Below are 25,052 nucleotides of genomic sequence, written 5' to 3' on the forward strand. Positions count from 1 at the left end.
CTAAATTTTTGGAGTAATCTAGAGTGTATGTTCTTTCATGGAATGTATCTGCCACTTTGTCACTCCGTCGATAAGAATAATACAAGAAACTAAACTACATAATAGAGTTAAAATTAATTTTCAACTGACACTAAAAGTGACGTCATAAAAACTATAAAATAATAAGAAACTTTGAGTCGTACTTATGACTCATTAATGAAAATAATTTTATGTATTGCTAATATGTCTTTAAAGCAATTATCATTTTAAGCATGCAATGAAGAAAATATAAGTGTATGAGAAGTGGGACAGATTACGTCGAGATCATGTTAATCCCAATGTTGCTAAGTAAAATAAGGTAAGATGAAGAAATTGTTATAAAGTTCGATGACAAGTTTGCATTTTAACTTTAAGATGCATAAATTGATAAGCTTCGACACTGAAGGGAATTTCAGACAGCTAAATGACCGAAGTCTTTAAATCAATAGATTCTGCTTTGATAGATTTCTGGTTTGTCACTTTGTTTACATATAGAAGCCGAAGGATAAATTCCAAATCATTTTGAAATGTTACTAACATAAGAAAAAGTTTTTTGAAAAAAATAGGACAATTCTTCTGGTAATACAGTCAACTGGAATACAAGTGAAGAGCCGATTTAAATATATGAAGGAAGAACTGTTTATTTCTGAATCTCATTTTAATTTTTTTTTTTTTTTTAAAAACTGACTTAAAATACGAATTATTAGTATGTTTGATATGACTGGATAAAAAAAAAAAAACTTGAAAGTGAAGGAAGAGGTTTTAGTTCTACAATTACTGCATTATGAAATTAAAATATTTTTTAATACACAAAATTTTTGCAAAATATTTTAAGAAAGATTTTTTTCTTTTTGTAGAGAATATTCAGCATAATGAAATATGGAATTAGACACTATACTTTATGAGAGTTGCAAATAACATGAAGACTACCTGTAGAGATATTAGTAGATGCCACTCTATTCTTATGATATAATGAATTTGTTAGAGAAAGGAAAAAGTAAAGCCAGGTTAAAAAAAAGATTAGAAAAAAATTCAGGAAAAAATCGATAATAAATTTGTTATTGAAACTAACATTTGGTAACCACAACTTTTTTAGCTGTTGTTCAAATAATTTTTATGAATCGATTATGTTTTGAGATTGAAGAAAATCATAGATACATCCATGATTATCATTCATCATGTCTTATATTCTCTGCTAATCTTTGAGGACCAGAAATCTTTCATAATCACTCTGAGATCAGTAAGAGAAAAAATGATTTCTTCTGGTCCCATAATTTATTATGAGCTATTCTAGGGAAACAAATATTCAAGCATAAGATCAACCATTCAATGCAAGCTAATAAAATCTAGTGAAACCTTTGCAATGATCGAAAAATCGGAGCAGCCGAAAAATGGTATTCCATGAATGAACATTAAATGCAGCAGAGAACTGAGAAACTGTTCGGAACAATTAGAACTTCGTTTTAAACCGATCCTTCGCCAACGTTGATCAGATGTATATAACAATTGAAGAGCCTAAAATGCTTTTACTTAGGAAGAAATGATTGTGAATTTTAATAAACTAAAATAAAGCTATATAAGATTCCAATAATTTCTTTTTCACTTCCACTTTCCTTTCTTCCTGATAAGCAGAAAGATGAGTAAATTATTAGTATGATCTTCCACTCCTTTTAAATTGGAAATGATAAAAGATTGGTAAAATTATCAAAAGAAACTTGATGCATTCCGCTGCTCAAAATTCTAAAGAATTTTGGATCTAAATTTCATATTCAAATGAGTTATACCTTCAGCTGAGGAGATTTAGTGACAAACTGATCTTTCGCCCAAGCCATCAGATCTCGTGTAACATTGTATAAATGTTTTCGTATATTTCCTGCATTGTTTGGACGCATCTAAAACAGTTAGCTCACGTTTTAGATATTAGCTTCGAGGTACACATTCACAACATACTTGAAATGAAACATATCCATGAATTAATTTTTCACCTCTAAACCATTTGCTGTCCTATGATTTTGAACGATAAATTTTTGGTGATCAATATATATTTCAATCCATCTTCATTAGCATAAAAGAGATGCGTCTTGTCTATCTAGTTACATATTTCTCAGTTCTTACCGCCATGAAGCATTCCATCCAATATTAACCTGCTGCTATGTTATTGCTCAAAATTTAAGCAACAGTAGTACGAGTACAAAAGAAAAGCTTCCAATTATCTGAGACAAAAAAACAGAGGAGTGAAATTTCAAAAGAATTTGAAAAGCTCGAATTATAACATTAAGCATCATTAACTACTAGCGATCAATTGCCTTATTTCAAATGAACGCTATTCCCTGCAAACAACCCTCTGTTAAATTATCACCAATCTGATAAAAAGCACCTGATCAGAGCCGGAACCACTGAAACATGCAGCTAATGGATCATCCATATCTGTATTCAATGATCCTCTTAAATTCTGGTTTGTAACAAACGGACAAAAATCATCTTCGAACCATTCCATACTTAGAGTGGATGCAGTTGTCGAGCAACGATCCTCACTGATTAGCTTTAAATTATTCCGCCTTAAAAGTAGCAAATAGCAATATTCGACATTCCATTCTTTTGATGTCATTTCACATTCTTGAGATTATCACAGAGTAACTCACTACCTATTGCATCAGAAATCAACTGATATTTCCTGCTTCCATGCCAACCTCTAATAATTCAATTACCTTTTATTACAGTCCGAATGAGACTTTTTGAAATCTTGAAAGCGAACGTCAACAATTCTTTCTGCTTAATCGGTATTTCACGATTTAGATGTTATCCTCTCTAAATTTTCAAATGTATAGTTACCAATAGACCAAAGTCAAGATTATACGGGTTATTAATTTGCTCGCTAGAGATTCCTGGCTAAAAACGAAAACATCTAGCAAGTTGTTACTATGCTAGATTTTTTTGTTTTCAACAGTCTAACTTTCTGTTTGTTTCACTAAATCCATCATTTACCTATAACCATTTTTTTCAAATCTAATCACGCGCATAAGGTATGACGTTTACTGGAAATACCGGAAGTTCAGTTCCACGTATTCTTTTTCCTAATATAGCTGCAAATATTTACCCCGCAGTGGTAAATATTTTTCTCTCAAATAAGATGCATAATATATGGCTAATTTGAATCTAACCGCTAATTCATTGAAACTTTGATATTTAACACCAGTTTGGATTTATTCACATATTTCTTTTTTATTATTTCTTTCTGAAAGCTATCCATTTTCGAATTCATTAAATATGTCACCAATCACTGGGCGAGCGAAATCCGAGCAAACTTTACCCAATAAGAGAATTTCTATTTGTTGTTAATATGCAAGGCATCATCGTATCGACAGCTTCATCTTCGCTTGATAATATCTCTGCTCCAAAAGTACCTTTCGCACCATTTGATCTACATTAATATATGATGTAATTTAATATGAGTCAGTAATAAAATTCAAAAATAATTAATAGTTCCTTTCATAAGTAATGAGGAATAATGAATGACACTATTTGAAATTATTCGTGACAGTAAATAATTGTGAAAAGAAAAGGCCTGAGTATGTAGAAGTATATTTTAAGAGGATAGGTTCGTGAATAAGAGGACGTCAAAGGTCAAGGTAAACATATTAGCTCTCTCTTTAGGGTTTTCGCAACAATTAGCAGTGCGATAACTTCTGATTATGTGAACATTTCAATTTTTTTTTGATTAATAACTAACTAACTTTCATTAATAAGTCTAAGTCTTGATAAAAGCAAAAAGTTTTCATTTTTTTAAGACACTGTGTTCTACTCCAATAAACATAATTGATTTCAATAAATTATGGTTAAAATGAATTACCTAATTGATGACTGCAAATTGGACGTTGAAATAGTCCCCCTGCTAATCCCACTGTCAGTCATTGACGTTATCATATGACTTGATGAAACTACCGATGTTGTAGTGAATGGCTGCACCAATTCAAGCAACCTGAAACTTCAAATTCTTTTAATGAATGTTTGTACTTTAATACTAATAAATGCTGCTGATCGTACATCAAATACTCCTTTATATAGCAATATCCCCATAAATATCAATTTTCTATTTCCGTAATTATGCTCTTCGATCATGCCTATTTCCATCAAAACATTATCTTTCATAAAGCATGATTCTTAGGTTAAAAAGAAGTTAGTAACTACTTACCCATCCGACGGTGTATTAGCAATAAGTCGTCTTCGCAGAGATGGAAATGATTGGGAACTACGTTCGCTGGATACTGATATACTGTTGGTTCGAGTTATAAATCTGTAAGGTATTTTAAATTCAAGACTTATTACAAATCGAGCACTGAAAGAAAAAAACATTTTTTACCATGAAAATAACTAATTTACCCAGCAGTAATCTGGTAAAGATGCTTAGAATCGACCATACAATTTTTCTGGATGAAATCGTTAGTGTCGAAATCAGTATGCTTTTCTTCTCGATTTGACTGAAAGTTTACAAAGACAAGAAGTGAAGTGTTTGATAAAGTACATCTAAAAAGTAGTCTCCAAAGATCATAAGTAATGATCATCGATAGACTGCAGACAGGTAACAGAAGAATACATCTATAAAAATCCTTTTCAAAAGTTTCCTGAACTCTTCTGATTTCACTATCACAGTAATCTTAATATGCTAAATTTTTTAAAAGAAATACATAGTATGAAATAAAAAATAAATATAGACAGAAATTTGGCAGAATTTACTGCCGATTTAATATGTTTTTGACTAAAACATTTCAGAAACTCAACCTAAATTTTTGGAACAAACCTAAAATCTGACTGTAAAAAATCAGTTACATTTTCAGAATTCTTTTGGTCTTCTTCATTCACCTTGCAGCGGTTATCCGGTTCTTCAAACAATCCTTTAGCAGCTTGAAACTCGGTCATATTCGAAACATCAGACGATGCTGAATACTGATCATGTTGTACTGCTGCACCTAGAAATGGATGAATTTTAACTTCCAATTTCAAAATACACAGGACTCGTCATTCTTTAATTCTCGTTGATTTACTAAACAGAGATAAAAAACTATTTGTTCCTCTAAACATTATTTCTTCCTGAAAATTAATTATAAAAATGAAAGGGTGAGGTATTTTTCTTTCTCTCGTCCGTCCTATCCTTTAAAGAAAAATGAAAATTCTTATTCAAAAGAAAGTCTTTAATCGAACGATAATATGATTAAATAGAAGTATCGCAAGAAATTAAAAAGATAAAATTGCTTCTCAAGCAATTCAGAAATGAGTTATGCATATGATAGTAGAACACTAACATTATCAATTAAGTCTTGATGATCACCTCCCAAGAATAAAGTCATAAGTTTAATCGTCGTAACATGAGTTCCCGTTATTACATTACACTTTTAGTTATTATGACTAAGTATTTTAAGGATGATTTATTTTTAGGAATGAAAAAATCTAATTCCTGGACAGTTAATCAGTAATTCTTCCTTCTAATGTAAAGCTGAATAAGGATCTTTTTTTCATGATTACCAGTGAAAATGAATTAAATGAATACCATAAAAACAGAAATCGGTTGCCTCATCCCATTGTGGATCATCCCAGAGCAGATGCAACGAAGCAGACTTTTCACTTGAAGTAAATTCTGCATTGGAAGAACTTTGCGAGGCTATGCTTGCGGAATATTTCCAGCTGAAAAGTTATAATACATTTTTTTTTTTTTTTTTTAATTCTTTAATGGAACTGAGTTTCTTAACTCAATTTCATCAAAGTTTCACTAAATAGTCAAATTTCTGCTATATATATAAACAGTGAGTGAAAGGCTAAAATAGGAAAATGAAAAATAAAACAAAAAACAAATGAGATATATATTCAGCAAGCAGCATTAGATATATATTCAGCAAGCATTAAAGAAAACACTCCAACATATCATTTTAACTAAGAGTCAACGTAACGTAAGTGATGAATAAAGTTGAGTGATTGGTATTACCATGCGTCAATAGTAGACATATTGTGTAATTGTGTGTGATGTTTCGAGACTTGTCAAAGATAAAAAGCCTCAATAAAAAGTAAGCGAGATCCACTATATAATAAGCCCTTGTTTATCACTATGCACATATCCTTAACAACACAAAAATATGATTAGAAAACTTACTGCTCTGAAATTATTTTTGACTGCTTTCTCAAACTTTTAACTGAGCCGATGCAAAGCTGTCTTGTTCGTCGCAAGTGATCCTGAATGGTTAGAATTCAATGTACGTATATATATATATATATGGAAGTACTGAGAATTTTAACAGATAATTTTACATCGATACTCATAATTTAATTCATAAAAATTGAAGCATGCCGAGGATGGCACTGTTGCAAAGACATGACTGTCGCAACTGTTCTGTTCATCATCTGTCAAATCTGCTGAGCAACAGCTATCATATTCATCACTGGCTATATATGACTGAAAAAAGAAAAAAATTAGATAGAATCCTACTGAAATATTCTTCAAGTTTGTTTTTGGCTTCAGTCATGACTTTTGCTGAAGAAATGTAAATTTAAATTTTAAAGATACCCGAATAACGGCAATCAGATTCAGTTTTTTTTTTTGTGATTAAAACAAAGCAAAACGATGAGAGGACTGATAAAGAACTAATATTTTTAGCCGAAATTATGGTAAAAGTCAGAATGCTATGAAAACAGATTTAGACAGTATTAATTCAAAACATTGATAAGGTTTACAAAGAAAAAAGTCTAGAACTAACCATTCTTGGTTTCAATAAATACGTCTCATTACGAGTAAGCAAGTCAAAACGTGCTTGTTCCAAAATTGTCCAAACGAAATTTTTCCCCAAAAATCGTGCACAAACTCGATACATCATATAAGAACCAACCGAAGCAACCAGTAATACACTGCTTGTGCGCACTAAAATGTCGATTTATGAACGAAGAACAAATTCCCAAACTTCTAAATTCTCTATCTAAAGAAAAATCCAAATCTATTAAAAGAGAAATTCAACTTTGCTAAGGTTGCAAATAATATAGTTTGGTAATTTGGATCACATATATCACACATTTATGTCTTGTTCTTCAATTTTAATTTGACTTTTTTAAGAGTAAAAGTAACTTACAGCTAAACCATTCAGTAAATTAGCTTAGCTTAAAATAAATGAACCATTTGAACTTTTTCTTCTCCTTCGTTAACAAAATGTCTAAAAATAAGGAGTAGAAAAGTTTATTAATTTCTCTAATTATAAGCCTCATTTCATCCTCGAAAGATAACATGGGAAAAGTCAAACTAAATGATTAAACAAAGAGAACGATTTCATAACCAAAAATGTGATTCTTCTGAGAAAGTAATGAAATTAAAGATTTTTTATTTCGCTTTTATTTTTTTAAAAATTTATTCGACTAGCATTCTATTAGAATGACATTAAAAAGATTTTAATAACGAAAAAATGACCGAAAGAGTTAGATTTAAAGAAGAGAAAAAAAAAGAATTTCAATATTTCTATGGTCAATTCATCTTCTGAAATTTGAGAATTAGTTGTTTTCTCTAAGGAGTAATCAATTCATCACCACAGGGAGTAATACGAATTTAAATCACTGAATATATCTGCATTTTACAACAAGAATATAAGCTTTTTCTTCATTTCTAGATTAAATGAAAAATATCTCTGGCATTTTTAGTTTCATATGTATAAGTAAGCTTAAACTAACGATGACTATTCTAATCATTGATTGATTTAGCTTAGTGTCTAACTTAGTGATATTTAGCTCAGTGACAAGAGCAAAATTATGTTGAAAGGGGTCGATGTTAACAATTAAAATTTTCTTTTCTCCTTTTTTTATTAATAAAATGTACTATAAAATGATTAATTTTTCTTCTGAAAATTATAATCAAAACTACATGTGACAAAGCTTTTTAAGAAACAAATTTATAACTATCAAATAACAAAGTGATTCTATTTTAGTAATAGATAATTAAGTGTTGAAAAATACAGCTAATGACAGAAGATGGAAAATTAAATTGCTAAGTTGAAAAACTAAACAGAACAATTGTTCATTATGTTTTTCCATGATTTACTGTGCTAATCGTCAACTTTTTTCATTTCTTGTTCTTGTTTTCCAGAAAAAAAAGCCGAAAAATCCATCTCTAAGTACCGCATATTCTCGAGACTTTAAATATAATATCAAATATCTGCCGCTTCAACGAGGAAATTGGATTTTATAAGTTCACAATGAATAATACTGGATGATAACAGTAAAGTGATTAAAAAATTACTCAATGATAGCAATTTCATGATCTGAACAGGATGAAATTTTCAGTGTATCTTCTGCTACTCTCGTCCCCCCATCCACCATCTGTTGAAAAATAAGGAAAATTTTAAGAGTTAGAGTCTTGCATCAAATGTGCAGGCTCCGAACTTAAGTTATCATTTTAAAATTAATCAAGAAGACAATTGCATTCTGCAGGTTAATTATGAATTAATCAAGAAGATTAAAAGGACAATTAAGAAAACAATAATTAATCAGGAAAACAATTGTATTCTGTGGATTAATTATGATTATTTACAACCACAAAATTCATCAACTTAAATCTTGAATGCGAGAACCTGTATGCTTTAATTTATCAATATAACAATTTAAAACACATCAGTTCTTTGGCATATGATGCTTATTTTTCAGCTTCAATTTCATAAAGCAGCAAATAAATATTAGTCACTTAATTTAAAAATTTTACTATAGATCAAACAAATAAATCTGTGTAAAATGATAAAAGCAAATATGATAAAACATACTTTTAAGCTGTTCCAGACACCTATTTCTTAAAAAATTTCAGTTAAAAGTTAAATTTACCTTTCACAGATATTTTAACGGTCATGTCTTATGACAAGAAGTATCATTAGTGAAGTAATGACAGAAAGAAGCAGAAATTCTCTCTTCGGAGTTAGTTACCAAAAAGGAAGTTAACTCAATTTTTTTTTTCCATAACAGAAATTATAACTCAGCTTTCATTTATCATTTCTTTTAAGCATTTTAGATTTACTGAAGATGAAATTATTCAAGACCGCTTAAATTAATTATTAATTGTGCTCTCAGCATCAAAGCGTTAAATGAAATCTTTTGTATTTTTTTCTTGAAATTATATTATGTATTTTTTTAAATGATATTATGTAAATGTTGTTTGAAAGCAATTGTACTGTAGTAAGGAAAATCTATCACATTTAAAAGAATCATTTGAAAAGAAAAAGAATCTCAATATCGATCAAATAATACGATCACATAGTAATGTACGAAAAATTTGCAAAGTAAACATTAAGCTTCACATTGATTTTACAAACTTCCAAAGGTTAAAGTTCCATACTATCAATTTGTTCTTCACGCCAAACAAAAATTCCTTTTCCTAGAATAATTCCTAAACCATCTTTCTAAATGCCTTTGTCAAATATGATAAAGTGTTGTTTGTTTGAAAATATGATGTGGATCAACATGAAATAGATTCATTTTTAAAAAAAAATTCCAATATCGACCTAAAAAGATTAAATTATCTCCAGAATTTAATTCATTTCCGTCCGATGAAATAAAGGATAGGAGTTGTAGTGAAAATGAAATATCAGTTTAAACATTTAGAAAAAGCCTAACGTTATATCCGAACCAGATAAATCATCCCAGTGAACTAACTGAGCAGCTTTATTAATTATACTCTTATTCGCTTCCTATTTTTCTTTTTTGCAACTTCTCGTTTTAAAGTATAATCTAATAAATATATTTGATTGACGAATTATAAATCTGACGTTAATTTCTCAAATCTTTGAAATTTCAAAAAAATCCAGAAAAAAAAAAACAAAGCAAGCAACTTACTAAGTAGAGCAACATTGCATTTATCGGCATCAAAGGAAATACCCATTTGAGAGAATACAATATCAGGTGGTCCCTGAAGACGTGCCTCAATAAACAATACAGGTAGTGAAACGGATAGACTCTTCATTGGTAGCAATGACATTTTTTCCCTGAGCACAGATCCGAAATGAAATGAGCTTTTCAGTTCAAAGAATCATAACAAGCATCGAATTGTTATGTGTTGAAAATGGACCATATGATGTGAGAAGAGTAGACAACCAACCATACCTGCTGCATAATTTCTCTTCAAACATTCATTTAATTGGCAAATCTATTATCAATTATTGGAGAATATCAAATTCCCAGTTATGACTCTAAAATACTTCAAACGAAAGTAATTTATTTAAATGAGAAACAATAAAAAAGTATTTGTCTGTTTTGCAGAAAAATACTATAATTTGCAACAAAAACAAGAAAAAAAAAGGATGAAAGGAATGAATTTTGATAAAGAAGGAATGATTGGATAGTTATATACATATATATGCAAATCAGTATCGATTATCACAATACATTGTTGTTCACGTATGAACAGTGAACGATTACGTAAAGTGCACGTATGTGACAGTAAATAATAAAAAGACAAGCCTATATATAATACGTCAATTATGCTTATATATGAATATAAAAATATTTAATATAATATTTCATAATTCATTTCAAAGAAAAAAAGTAACTGTGAAATGTTTGTTAGCAGTTGCTATAGAACAGAGATGAAATTAATGTGAAATTGATAAGATTGCAAGCCTAAGTAGACAACACTAACACTATTGTGTCTAGTTATCTTCTCTAATGACATGCTTAATTTTTTTTATGAAATAAAGAGAAATCATGGATTTTGCTTGAAAGTAATAAGTATCCGTTTCATGTAATCATCACTGAATGAAATGAAGTAGGAAAAAATGTAAACATTGCAATGACTCATCAAAATTATGGAGCTCTCTCCCTCTCCCTTTTTATTCCCTCTCTCTCTCTCTCTTTCTCTTTTATGTAACATAAAATCAAAACAGTTTAATGATATAATTAACAAGCAAAAAACAATCATTATACAAGGTGAAAATAATAAATCTCATGTAACGTTCATTCATTCTCATTGTATTAGCAAAAATGAAATGATATTCAATATAAAGTTTATTCCGGAAGATAACTGTTACAGTCCTATCTCAACTTATTACTATTATAATCAGCTATTCAACTCCTTAAATTATTTATAGTCTCTTCGATTAGAATTTAATTATTAGAAAAAAGACGTAAATTATTAGAGTAGAATGTACGTGATTTGAAAACACGTTTAATGGGATCGATCTTTAGTTACTGATGGCGTGGCGTCTTTGAGTAGTGTATTTCACAGCTGTTATATACCGCATGACATGAAGACACACACGCAGGCAAACTTCCTCAAAGATGAAATTTAGTTAAAATTGAGCAACGATGAGCGATGACCTTGGAGCAGTTGAGATTTGGCGCACTGTCACATACAATGCTTCAAATAATTCAGAAGTAGGAATAAAGTCAGTGAGGAATGCTTCTAACTGTTCACGTTTACATCTATGTTTGCTTAATAATTGATAAGGCTGAAATAATTAATCTGACTGATATGCATTTTATCAGATCAATGTAATATCTTTACTAAGTGCGTTAATCAAATGTTAATTGGAATTAACAACTCAAATTATAATACACTTCATCAAATATACTTATTCAATAAATAAAAACAGTAGATTAATAAAAGTAGGTGCAAAAATAGCAGTAATGAACAGTGCAAGAAAGACGACCTTATCGGATATACTTACTTGACAAGCAATTCGTAATATAAATAACACAAGAGTGATGAATTATTTCTCATCAAAAGTGGAATACCATTTGGGATAGCTTATGATCATAACTAAAATTATTTTTGTCAAATTGGGATCATGAAAATTCTATACTCATTAATTCATTATTTCAGTAAATAATTATATTTCTTTTATCCGAAACGATTAAGAAGAATTCTTAAATTCTTATCAAAATTGTCGCACACCAAAATTAAATAATAATTGTAACATTCAGCACATATTTTTAGGCAAAAATTGATTGAATGCAATATCCCTCTAACTTCTATTATACTGGCTTCTTTTGCACTCTCAGCCAGTATTGAACTGAGAAACTAGAAGAAACACAGATAGGAACCGGTTACTAAGTTTGCAATACATGCAAACAATTATTGATGATTATAGTATTTTAAAAATTTCAAGTTTGTTATTTCAAAAATAACTGCCTATAAGTATAAAATTGTATACAATACGTAGTTTTAAGTGAAAAAAAAAAAAAAGAAAAGCTTAAAAAATATTTCTCAATTCCTACTTATTACTATATTCTTTGCATAATGTTCTTCTTTTAGATATACGCAAATTCTCTCTAAAATCATTAAAAGACGAACTTGTGGAAACTAACAGTAAAAGTTAAAATGAAAAAATTGGATTGAAAGAAGAAAAGAAAAAGGAAGATTGGAATGAGAAATGATAGAATGAAAAAATGGCACGCATCTTCGAAGTGCGCTTTTGCCAGTTGCGATTTCTCTTAACAGACACACAACAAATCGATGCCGCCCAAGCACTTATCCTTCTTTCATTTTGCTAGGGCAACTAATAATCCTATAAAATATTAGTATAAACAAAGCCATGATCCCTGGAATATGACATGAGCGGGGTTTGGGAGGCACCGGATGAACATTTAAGATCTCCCAGCTTAGCTACGATTTATAAATTTAATTGTAAAATAGTACACAGTTGGGGAAAGTTGAAATACTATGTAGTGCAGGTAAGAACATATCCATATTGTCGTACTAATATTCGAATAATAATTCGGTTACCGACATAAGTAGTATCAAGGTGACTGTCCTACATCCATCCACTGAATTCACCCAATCATAAAAATTAAGTTGTACAATCATTACTCTTGTAAAGATCTCTTTATTGTTTTGAAAACTGTATACAAAATTACAGGCACCACCAAATATCTCATTATCAGAAGACTTTCAAGTGAAGTGTAGAGTCCTTCATTGCTTCAAATCAAAAACATTTGTTCAGATTCATTCAAACTTCTTCATGAAAATATCCTGTTAATGCAATGACATACTAAGACGTGAAATGATGCAAATTTCCAGTAAAGATTTAAATTTTTAGCTTTAGCAACTGAATAAGTCATTCGAACCAATAAATCTTCTTCAAAATTTCCGAAATCCCAAAACAAACTTAAGGAATAAATGAACCTAAAAAAAGTTTCTGGAGAAAGAATTACTGATTTTTGATTATGTTCAATTTATATGCCTAGCAGATGAAACTAACTTCATCAAAAAAAGTTTATATTCTTTTCAAAAAAATTACAGCCGTAGAATTCTTAACAGATTTTTAAAACAGTACTGATTTTTCGATATCAGATACACATAACAGTATATAGAATGAATAAACATTTTTAATCCGTAATATGTACAAAGTTTCCGAAAATACGCAACAAATCTTAAAACATTCCACTGCGCTTCATAAGCTAATATTTTAGTCTCGCTGAGCTCAGAACCAAGTGCAACAATTCCAAAGGAACTATGAGGTAGACATATTAGTTATTTCGACGATTGCCTAGGGAAGAAGAAGCGCCTTGTAACTGCTTCATCATATTTTGTAAACCACCCATACCACCCATTTGTTGCAGCACCCGTGGATCCATCATTTTTGCCATTTGTTGATTGAGCTTTTGTAGTTGAGATGGATTAATGTTTTTTGTATTCATATCACCGTTCTGCAACCAGTAAACAATAATAAATGAGTAGTAAGTAAACAAACAATCAGCTTGTTAATTATGAATAATAATTGTGAAAACAGGAGATGAATTTTTTGGGGAAATGAAAAAATAAGAACAGATATCTTTCTTTTAATCGTATAATCATGTAGAATAAAAACTGCAGTGAACTGCTCTGTCTAATATATCAGATGATGATTTGTAACTCTGATGAAAGTAATATTTATGATACCAAAAAATGCAAACATAATTGCATAAAATCGTAGCAAAAAAATTTTAATGGCAACTCTGTTTTCCGCAATTATTGTAAATTATACATGTATTACATACTTATTCTATATCGCTGCAATGAGTAAAAACAAGAGTGGACTTAAAAATTAAGTAAACAATGGATCAAAGAGACAACCAAAACTTACTACAGGTTTATGCAGTTATATGGGTTAAATATACAGATTAGTTTTTGTTCGCTGAAAAGACTTATCAAATAAAAACAAAGTTGAGAAATTACCTTGAATAAGCCCTTCATACTACCCATCTTTTTCACCATATCAGCAAATTTCTTATACTGTGTCAATAATTCTTTCACTTCGCTTGTTGCTGTTCCACTTCCACGTGCCACACGTTGAACTCGACCAGGCTCTTTTGAGAATAAATCATTCGCCTTTGGATGGTCTAATTCTACAAAAAAATTTCGCAATATCAGTGCAATAATGAACACTGAGTGAGAGCAAACTCACCTCCCCACTATCTTTATTCTCTGCATAACATTTTTACTTCCTTAAATCAAATTCAATTTAATTCTAACTTAATGTGCCAATAAATGAATTATGCTAAATTCCAATTCATGAAAACTACCTGCATCAGACATGCTATCCATAATAGTCATCAGTTTCTTGAGCCTGGACTGCGACTCTTGTTCGTTACCTTTAGACATAAAATCTGGTCCAAATCCAGGAATCATGCTCTGAAGACTAATGAAATAATTAGTAAAAAGCATGGAATTTTTTTAGTTTCTTATATTTAAGAGATGCAACTTAAAACTACAAGATTCCTTAAATCTTATTAAAAAATGACATGTTCAAAATAGAAAAGTGATAAACCATAATTTGATTAAATGGACCCATTTTCATGATATTTTGAAACTGCTCGTACATATCACGCAGTGTAAACATTCCTGAAATAAATTTTTTGCAAAGAATTTTCACTCTTATTCCAAAATAGACATATGTGAGGGAATATAATATTTTAATATAAACCAGAAGAATCAGATCCAATCAGACTTGAATACAAAGAATTGGAAATGCTGATGAATACTAAAATTCTATGAACTTTTACTCATTTTTTCAGGCATATGAATTATAATCCAGCTTAGTTCATGTCATCAACACCAGTTCTATTTCATTTTCTTTTATTTGTGAATTGCCATATTGACAAAGTAACACAAATGTACCACATATCATAAATTTAGCTAAATAATTTCAAATCTTAAAAGGAAATTAAACGTACCGTGCTTCAACCTCTTGATAAGTTCTTCGTTATCCTCGATACCGATTTCATTAACCTTTTTCACAAGACCTTCGATGTCGCCCATGCCTAACAGTTTCTGCACGAAAGGTTTCACTTCGAATGGCTCGAAATCATCAATATGTTCGCCAGTGCCAATGAATATCACAGGAGAATGTGTTGCAGCTACACTATAATGAAAAAGTACCTCTCAATTGAATTATTACTAATATTGAAAAAAAAAAAAAGTTTCCAAGTCTCACATAAACTCACGCTGAAAGAGCTCCACCACCTTTTGCATGACTGTCTAATTTGGTGATGATCACTGAACCAACGTCAACAGTTTCACTAAAAGCACGAGCCTGAGCTTCACAAGCTTGTCCAATCGAAGCATCCATAACGAAGACTATATTGCTAGGATTCTGAAACAAAAAGATATTGGAGTGTAAATGTTGACGAACATGAGGATTAATAACATTAAAGTATGACACTGAATGCTTTCATTTTCTAAGTAAAAAACTTTTTTGGTTGATAGAGTCTGGAAAAGAAATACCAGTACCAGTGTACAATTCCAGATTGGCAATATGGAGTTCAGCTCAAATTGTGGTTGATCTCAAGGGATGTCTATTCTTTTTTTGTAGATTGTATGAGGCTAAACGTAGAAAATATTCAGTTTTGAAGCTGTTAAATTTAGCACAATGAAATGTACAACAATGAAAAATTACCACTGCATTCGACACTTGCAACATTTCTTCGAAAAGCGAAGCTTCTTGCTTGTGTCGACCAGAAGTATCAACAATAATAATTTCGAATCCATCGTCTTTGAATTTATCGACACCATTTGCAGCTATAGTAACTGGATCCATTTCTGTATAACTAAAAGACTAGACTGATTCGATATGAATTTAACAAAAAAAAAAACAAATGCAAAAAAGTATTAATTTAAGAGTATACCAGGCAATTTTAAATCTCAAGTAAGCCATGTATCAAATGCATTTTGATTTGACAATCTACATATTAAGGTGAAGGTAAAAACTAATGAAAATTATAAAAAGACTAACCTTCCATAAAATGGTATCCTCGCTTTTGTAGCATTTTGTTTTAACTGATCAAATGCACCAGCACGGAATGTATCAGCACAAATTAAACATGTTTTCCAACCTTTTTTTTGGTAATAGTATGCCAACTAGAAACAACCTCTATAACAATACGAACTAGAAAAATAGATGATGTTTCAAAAGTTGAAATCCACGGTATGCATATAAGCACAAATGTATCATTTTCTTTTCACGAAATAAAAATAAACCTTGGTGCAAGTCGTCGTTTTACCGGATCCCTGTAGGCCAACAAACATGAAAATATTAGGCTTTCCTTTTGTAGGTTGGAAAGGTTTCACTCCTGGATCGACTAATTTCATTAATTCAGTGAAAACACAACGCTGAATCAGTCGTCTTTTGTTAACACCACCTGCCATTTCATCGAAATCCAAAGTCTTTCTAAAAACAAAACCGAAAAAATATTAAAAATAATAACAATGGCTTCATTATAATTTCTCTTTCAAGACGATTGGTGAAATTTTTCACTAATCGTTTTTCAATTTTTACGTAAACTTAGAGTTCCTGATTTCAGTTGACAGAATACAATTTTCTATCTACAACACCCAAACTTTAACGATGGTTATAATCAGTTAGCAATGTTTCTTGAAAGAAACGAAAAGACGAATATCTGAGTTCTCAGAATTATTCTTTTTAGAAGAGGAACATATTTCCAGAATGCTGAAAATTGTTAATAGGCACTTACTTGACATTATCTTTCAACTGTTTAACGAGTCGTACATTAACATCAGCTTCCAGCAATGCAGCACAGACTTCTTTGAGCATTGCATTGAGCTCATCTTCATTGATGATTGTTGCTTGGCCAAGTTTACTAATTGCATTACGAATTTTCCGACCCAAGTCAGCTAATACCATTTTTTGCTTTAAAATCTAATACCTGTAAGGAATAAAATTTATTGAATTAATTTGTTTCTTCTCAAAAATTTAATATTAATCGATAGAAAGTTGAGAAATAAAGCGATAGAGCGACAGATAGAGTCATGCAACGTTTGATTTAAAAGGACCGCAAGAAAGTTTTTAGTCTAATTTAAGCACCACTCGACCCTCCTAATTCACTGGAATATCACGGGAATAGATCCCGACTGATGCAAAGACAGTAAATTACTAAACCACCTCTGAAACACACACCGCACACAATCCACATCACAAACACGGCCCATTTGATCGTTAAATCGAACTTTTCTTTGACAGGGAGAAACGTTGCAGATTTCAAGATGTCGCCTGCCCTTTCGGAACACGTAGCCGACGTGTGCTTCGAGTTTCTCACGTGTCTTGTCGAGAATCATTGACATTTAGTTGCTGTTGAGAATCACATGTGTGCTGTAGGGTTTACTCCAATCTTACTTGTGCTTAATACATCGCTTGAAATGCTTGGAACTTTGAGTAATTTGGAAGATGTAAGTGTCTATCTTAGTGGATAAACAAAGAAATTATTGTAATTCAATTCTTCTCCTTTTCTTTTCATTTCCCGCTTTCTTAACGAAGAATATATCGATGAATCATCGAAAATGAGAAAAAGGCAAAACATAGTTAAAGATATAGATATTTGTTTTCTTTTTTCTGTTTAATTTGATTAATAAATGATATAACTTTTATCATAAATAATTAATTGACCAAAAAATGATCAGTTAGTGAATAAATCAATCGTAAGATAATTGTAAATCAATAGAGAAGCCATTTAATACATGGACAATTAACATTGAAGGAAATTTATCGGATTGATAGAAATAAAATAATGATGAGTGTCAAGTCAAGGATTATCAATCCCGTCGTTGTTAGTTAGAAGAATTCCCTGAGATCGGGGGATCATGATATTGAAGAAGCAAACGTCTGATGTTTGATGTCATCTAAAAAATAAGTGCGTAAAAAAGCAGAATTGATTGATTACATGTTGTCTTCCTCTTTTGTTGAAAAAAAAAAATGTTAACTGAAAGTAAAAATATTACTTATGTAAATCTTGGCCAACATGTTGAAGGCTTTGTCTCGTGTTATACTTATTAAAATAAAAGATTCTTCTAATAGCTCTGATAGTATTTCCATCGAGAGATAGAATTATAAATTAGATTTAGTAATTTCTCTCCTCGTCTCGTCACTAATAATTTAGTAATTTGAACAGTATTCAAAGAGTTTTGAGATGCCAGAATATAATTTTTCATGAGAAATGAATATTTAAGGAATAGATATAAGTGACCGAAGCAATACGATAGTGCATTTTAATGAATGAATTAAGTAAATGAACTAAGTAGAAGATTCATTCGAGAAACACTGAAAACGATATGATGGAATGGGTGGTGTCAAGCTACCACGACCACTGTCTTTACCGGTACTCCGAACACTTGCTCGTCGACTCTGTAGCTGCTTCAGCAGTACCACACAATCCTGTCTTTCTGTCGGTAGTTGTTGCTGAAAGCAAAATTTCAGAAAAGATTCGTGAAATATTCGTTATTTCTATGATTCTTTTTCGTTTTCACTAAAATTTCCACTAAATTTTGAATTTACGAACTTCACGAGCGAGCTATTTGTTGATTTTAGATATTTTAAATTCAAATATACTAATTACTTGTTGAAAACTTGATGTTTTATGAGACAAAAGATTCGGGGTTATATTCTTTTCCATTACAACATGTTCTGAGATATCACTCATTCTTGGTACTGCTGAAACTCGTAATCGTTCATTGAAAATTAGCGGTCGTTTCTCAGACTGTGCACCTGCATGAGTTGACATTTCTTTGTGGCACGTTGACGAGGGTAGTGACCTAAATTTTAAACGTATTTTAGAAGTAAGAAAGAATAAATGGCGCACATTGCCACAAATTTCAAATCTCGAGTTCATTTTTCTCTTGGTCTTGTTTTGCTTTATCTATCTCATTTATTGCTAACATATGAAAGATATGTACATCAAGGTGACGTACCTGTACACGTTGTAATTCTTAAAGACTTTTCGTAAATCCAACAATGATCTCTGTCGTCGAACATCATTCTGGAAATCTGTAGACTACAACCTCTTATGCTGCGATTCTTGATATTACAACTCATTATTTCTTTATCTTCAGGGTTACTTTAGGAGGTTCTATTATGCATACGATTTTCTATATGCATTTTGCTTGATCAATCCATGTTCCTATAGTTGTATTCAATATAATCATTTGTAATTCTGTTCCGATTTAAATTTATTTCACCTAAATAAATCCAGAAATTTAGGCAAAATTTCCTTCCAAAATTGATCTGTTAAGAAAAGTTTACCTCAATCATCGATTCCGATTCGTTTACTTTTCCCATCGTTCGCAGATGTGAGTGATAGTGATGGAACATGCAAAATGACTTTTCAGCATCCAAATAAACTCATTAAAAATTTTTGAATGTTGTCCGAATATTTGTAGTGATATTTTGAAGAGTTAGATCACATTCAAATAGATGAAATGTAAGGACAGGCAGACATATAGATTAGTAAACATTTCTATAATTAAACTTACTTCAATTCATTGGAGTCATTTGCTGTCTTACTACTTAGCAATGATATCCAACATGGTCGTATATGAGTAATTTTGGTAAGAAATACGTATAAAAACGGATTTGTAAATGCATTAATCGGATAAAATAGTACTAAAAATATCTTCGCCACACTGATACTAATAAGAGGGTGTCCCAGTGCTGCCGTTAAACCTGTAAAAAGAATTTTATAAAAGAAAAAAAGGTTTCATGAAGCGCATTTTTCAAAAAAAAATTTTTTTTTAAAAAAAAAACAAAGGTTTCATCTGACCTGCCATTTATTTTAAAAGCAATTGATACCACTATTCTTTAATGGTAAAATATTCGATTGAAAATAGGAAGAATGAATCAATTGTTTAGCTTACCGAAAAAAAGAGTCGGAAACCAGCAAAGCATTTCCGTACCAATTAGTGTTGCCATTTTCAGAATGATCGCTTTATCTTCTGATCGCTTCGGTTGTTCCGGATCACAAAGCATCCTTACAATGAAACTATAGCTAATTGCCATGCCCAAAAATGCAAGCAAATTGAACAACAAACTGCCAATTACATAGATCTGCAACTGAATTAAATTATCTTCTAATCAGATAAAACAACTGATAACTGTTAATCACACTAGTTTTTGATTTCGATTATGTAACTGAAGTTATTTTGAAATTTTAACTCACATCTCAATAAAACAAGTAAATTTTATGGTTTGAATTTAATAGCTTCAATTAAAAATTTTTGAAATCTGGAATTAAATTGATGAAAAGATTTCAACTGGAAAAATAATACCCGGTCAAAATTATCCTCAATGGAAAGAGGTAGACAAACGCTGGTGCTTGTATACGTGGATACACCTATAATTGGTAGTACTGCCATCGTAAATGCTATCAGATATGCCACGGCCATCATCATTATCGCAGTTCTCATCCGCAAACGTTTTCCGTAAAAGGCATTCCTAATAAATTTTTCTTTTTTCCGGAAGTAAAACAAATAAAGCGACGTAGTTTACAAATGTTTTAACTTGTCATCAAATATGTTCATTTCTTTTCTTTTCAAATCGGATTATATGATTTATATATTTGTACCTGATATTATAGCACATATCAAAAGCAATCAGAAACATCGACATAATAGAAATTTCGGAACTGAAAACGGAAATGAAACCAGCTATGTTACAACCAATACCGGTTTGCCATGCAACCGCATAATTATAATATTCATTTGATGTCTTATAATCTGCTATTGCCAGTACACCAAGATAAACACCTAAAAATGCACTACTACAAGTGTCATTTTTGATTTTATTATTACTGATTCAATGACCAGGTCAAAGGGTACTGATTAATCAATGCATCACGTAAGGATAAGCTCCTGTTTTACCGCAGTACCATTATTATTTTCTTTCACTTTTAGCTCATTTTTCCGCCTTTTAGCCTTTTTTTGCTCTCAGTAAATATTTTCCTAATTTTATACTTTCGATCTCCAATATATGATCAGTGAGCATTTGATGGGACATTCTATCCAGTATTAAATTCATTCAATTCCAATCTTTTATAACTTTTATGAAATGTATTTCAAACAGATTCACCTTTCTAGGCTTTTGATCCGTTTCAGCCCAAATTACGCTCTTCAACGAGCAAATTTTGCATTTAACATAACCTTTTTTTTCACTCTTTCAACTGATAGATACCTTCCTTGGCTAACCTGTTAGCAAATCCGCAGTGGACAAATTAGCCATGAAGAAATAATGGACTTGCATTCTCTTTTGTCCCATTTGGCATAGCACAATCCATACGCCTATATTACCAACAATGGCCGAAATCCATACAAACCATATTGCCCAACGTAAAAAGTCATAGCTGCAAGTAAAAGTTATTACCATTGACCAAAATGTCATCAACGATGTATGTGACACATTGGTTAATTACTACAGCATAGAACTTGAAACTTGGGAATATATTTATTAGTTAATGAATAAGAATGTTTTCAAGACTATTCAACTTACCCAATGACATCTTCGCAAGGATTCAGCGCATTTGGCATCGGAGTGCATTGGATAGATGCAAAGAAATCACTAACAGCACTCGATGTACAATTGAAAGTCGTCAAAAGTCCAACATCAGCGTCCTCAAATTCAGGCTCCAATAATGTGTCCCAGTCATCGTCTATCTTTAATTAACAAAGTTAGGCATGCATTAAAACTTGGCTAGCATATTAATAAAACATATCTAAAAAATTGGACGAATTTTCTCTTCGATAAAAAAAATCGATGTGCTATTTTTGGCACTATTTTCGTATAACATAAAAATAATACATAAACATATATATATATACCTCAATAGTAATATTACCAGCATTGACAGAATCAAACCATTGTAACAAATCGGAAAAATCTAGCGGATTTTCCCGCGATTCTTGTGGAAGCAATATTGAGCGATCAGTTCGCGCAAACCGTCGTCGCAAGCGATTGAGTTTTGGGGTTGATTTGGCGGAACATTCACGATTTCGAATCTCTTCCAGATTTTTCGTGTACATTTCACCAGCTGTACTGATTTCCTTTGAGGCATACTGCAACCAGAGCAGAGAACGATTAATGAGCTTTCTGGCAATTTTCTAATTTTACCAAAAAGATTTGCTTACCAAAAAAAAATTCTTTATTTCTTGCTGAAAAAGAATTTATTTAATGTGGTGTCAGAAGATATGAATGGATATGAACAAGAACAAAAACACGGTGGCAAATAATGACTATCGTTTTTGAAGGTTGAAATTTACTTTGAATAAGCAGCAATGGTATGGATAAGTGAATTCAACTTTTTTCAATGATGTAAAAGCCAAAATTGGTGGCAATTTTTTCAGGTCCTCAGTATCCTTTAATTTTAGACCTTCTAAACGAGATAAACCGGTCGTTGGAAGTTCTGTGATACCGGTACGTGAAAGATCACTGAAATGTAAAATGATTTCAAGTGGAACACTAAATGAGTCATATCTGCAAAAAATGCATAATTTAATCACTTAAATGGTTGAGAGAGAATCAACAAAACGGATATTGTAATTATTTATTATAAAAAATGGAATATAATTAATAAATTTCAAACTACTTACAGGAGTTTAATGAATGATATGCCGGCAAATGTATCAATTGAAAGGCGTTTAAGTTCTAGATTATCATTCAATTCTCTATAAAAATAGGCATGAATTATATCTTGTATTCAAAAACTTGTAATTTGAATAAAAATCATTTGAAAGGCGTTTAAGGCATGAAATAATTTTCAAATGAATAATTATAAATTACTATAGCATTTGGATGCATTTTGTTCAACTTTAACCCATAAAACATACAGCAATGAAAATCGACAATTAGCAAATATATGACTTCCAATTTCACGTAAGTCATTATTGTTAAGACGAATTTTATTAGCATGAACAGCTCGAAGTTGACCATCTCCGAGATATTCGATATGATTGTAGGAGAAATCAATTACTTCCATAGCTAATCGATGTCTCGGTGTCATCTCTAACGTTGGCATACGTACCAAACCATTGTTGCTCATCATCCAGAAATAATGATTATAGTGTTATCACCTTTGATCAATTATTTTATTATCATTCAACTATCTTTCAATTAATCTTATAGAAATCATTCAAGCGAAAATCAATAATTTATAAATTAAAAATATTAGTCTTTTTTTGCTGTGTAATAACCAAGAAATAATTACATAAAACCATTGCGAAAATAATTGGAAAGTTCAAATATTTACAATGTTAAGATTCTTGTGTTATTAATAAGTAGAATTCCAGTAACTTCTTTTAGATTTTTACATCCACTGACAGATCTGAAAAATGACAAACAATTAAGCAATTTGCGCCTTTTATCGGTCATGCGACATGTGCACCTTTAAAGTAATTAAGAAAAAATAGACTGAAACCTGAACTAACAGTTTGCCAAGATTATATAGATAGCCAAATGCATCAGCGTTAATTGATTGTAATGCATCCGAATCTTCGATAACACTGCAAATTGTTCTGTTCATTAATTTAACAAAATTTAAAATTTTAATACATACAATGCTAAAATATTTGAAGATATATTATATAAGATATTGTATTAAATGTTAGTTACAAATTTATGTTTCAGTGTAAAAAAAAAAAATCTTTTTCGAATATTCCATCTTTAACAAAATGGAATAGAAAATAAACAAATACAAAGAAACAAACATTTCCTCCAGATGTTGATACCTACTGAAAGCATTTTCACGAATATGACTGATTCCTACATTATAGAGTAACCTGAAAAAATAAGTTTAAATTTTTTAAATTATATACATCCATAATAATTTGCGTCCAGAATTTTTTGTTTTTTTTTTGTGTGTATGTATTTTGAGGAACTACGAAAAAATAAAAACGAAATGTTTTTTAAATGTGTATGCCACTATTAAATCGTTTCATTTCCTTTCTTTCTTTCGTGTTGACACGAAAGCAAATTGAGATAACCTATGGCTTTTTTCAAAATGGTCCTTCAAATAATACTTAACTTTCTTTTGTTTTGTCCTAATCTTATGAATTTCTAAGACAGAATTTAAGAATTCAAGAAAAAAGATAGAACAAAGAAGTTAAGAATGAGATGACTAACAGACGGCGAACATTATCGGTTAAATTTCCCGGTATTTCACTAACCGATTGCCCAACACAGCAACATTTAGGTTCACTTATAAATATCGTACAGCTGCATCCACGTTCCACACGACAAACTTTCTCATACCTTTATTATTGATTAGTGAAAAAACCTCTTTTTTTTTCTCTAATGATTTCATTTTAACATATTTCTTGAAAATTTAGATAAAATTTAACACAAAAAAGAAGTATTTCTTATCGAAAGGTAATGTCATCTCCCTGTTGACAACCTGAATTACTTTTCAGTAGTACCACCACTACAGAAGAACCATTTATTGCTTTTTGCATATTCTGATAATATATCACTACATTGTGACATCTTTATAAACCAACACATCAATTATTCATATTTGAGGAATTATTTTCATTATTATTCTTATTATTATTTTAACCGTAGAATTTTGAATGGGAAATTTGATACCATTTCAAATCCTGAGCAGTTGTACCATTAGAAAGTATAAAAATGATAAGAGCTGAAAGAAAGTGACGCATAATCGTTCCATCTCATATGGTGTCGAACACTGCATTAAGCTGTATAGCAGTGATAATGCACACAGAATGTTTTATCAGTTCCATGCTTCAAATAGGAACACATGAAAGTAGGTAAAAATAAGCA

General features: G+C 30.8%; 4 protein-coding genes across 4 annotated transcripts; all 4 read right to left on the minus strand.

Moving 5' to 3' along the window:
• Positions 1 to 1,344: 1,344 nt before the first annotated feature.
• Positions 1,345 to 10,003, minus strand: Bm10514 (Uncharacterized protein; the record flags this gene model as incomplete). The annotated part of the gene is made up of 13 exons (XM_043082176.1): positions 1,345 to 1,533; positions 1,803 to 1,910; positions 2,396 to 2,576; positions 3,329 to 3,439; positions 3,869 to 3,997; positions 4,211 to 4,312; positions 4,399 to 4,496; positions 4,846 to 4,985; positions 5,564 to 5,697; positions 6,161 to 6,240; positions 6,356 to 6,460; positions 6,762 to 6,922; positions 9,862 to 10,003. 13 exons carry the CDS (start codon positions 10,001 to 10,003, stop codon positions 1,345 to 1,347), a joined length of 1,680 nt encoding a protein of 559 aa, XP_042938110.1.
• Positions 10,004 to 13,491: 3,488 nt separating this feature from the next.
• On the minus strand, positions 13,492 to 17,144 carry Bm13763 (signal recognition particle 54 kDa protein (SRP54), putative; the record flags this gene model as incomplete). The annotated part of the gene is made up of 10 exons (XM_001894978.2): positions 13,492 to 13,671; positions 14,180 to 14,349; positions 14,527 to 14,635; positions 14,772 to 14,845; positions 15,178 to 15,365; positions 15,448 to 15,596; positions 15,900 to 16,050; positions 16,236 to 16,360; positions 16,481 to 16,670; positions 16,975 to 17,144. 10 exons carry the CDS (start codon positions 17,142 to 17,144, stop codon positions 13,492 to 13,494), a joined length of 1,506 nt encoding a protein of 501 aa, XP_001895013.1.
• A 1,383-nt stretch (positions 17,145 to 18,527) lies between these two features.
• Bm2882 (SLIT1-Sa splicing product, putative) lies at positions 18,528 to 19,568 on the minus strand (the record flags this gene model as incomplete). The annotated part of the gene is made up of 4 exons (XM_043082177.1): positions 18,528 to 18,692; positions 18,850 to 19,045; positions 19,202 to 19,269; positions 19,533 to 19,568. 4 exons carry the CDS (start codon positions 19,566 to 19,568, stop codon positions 18,528 to 18,530), a joined length of 465 nt encoding a protein of 154 aa, XP_042938111.1.
• A 190-nt stretch (positions 19,569 to 19,758) lies between these two features.
• Bma-fshr-1 (SLIT1-Sa splicing product, putative) lies at positions 19,759 to 24,928 on the minus strand (the record flags this gene model as incomplete). The annotated part of the gene is made up of 15 exons (XM_001894979.2): positions 19,759 to 19,952; positions 20,144 to 20,333; positions 20,555 to 20,720; positions 20,851 to 21,031; positions 21,470 to 21,624; positions 21,771 to 21,934; positions 22,100 to 22,333; positions 22,538 to 22,706; positions 22,868 to 22,942; positions 23,105 to 23,311; positions 23,524 to 23,598; positions 23,702 to 23,776; positions 23,981 to 24,052; positions 24,396 to 24,524; positions 24,858 to 24,928. 15 exons carry the CDS (start codon positions 24,926 to 24,928, stop codon positions 19,759 to 19,761), a joined length of 2,157 nt encoding a protein of 718 aa, XP_001895014.2.
• Between the last annotated feature and the right edge of the window lie 124 nt (positions 24,929 to 25,052).

This window comes from Brugia malayi, assembly GCF_000002995.4.
Source record: "Brugia malayi strain FR3 genome assembly, contig: Bm_v4_Chr4_scaffold_001, whole genome shotgun sequence".
Classification (NCBI taxonomy): domain Eukaryota; kingdom Metazoa; phylum Nematoda; class Chromadorea; order Rhabditida; family Onchocercidae; genus Brugia; species Brugia malayi.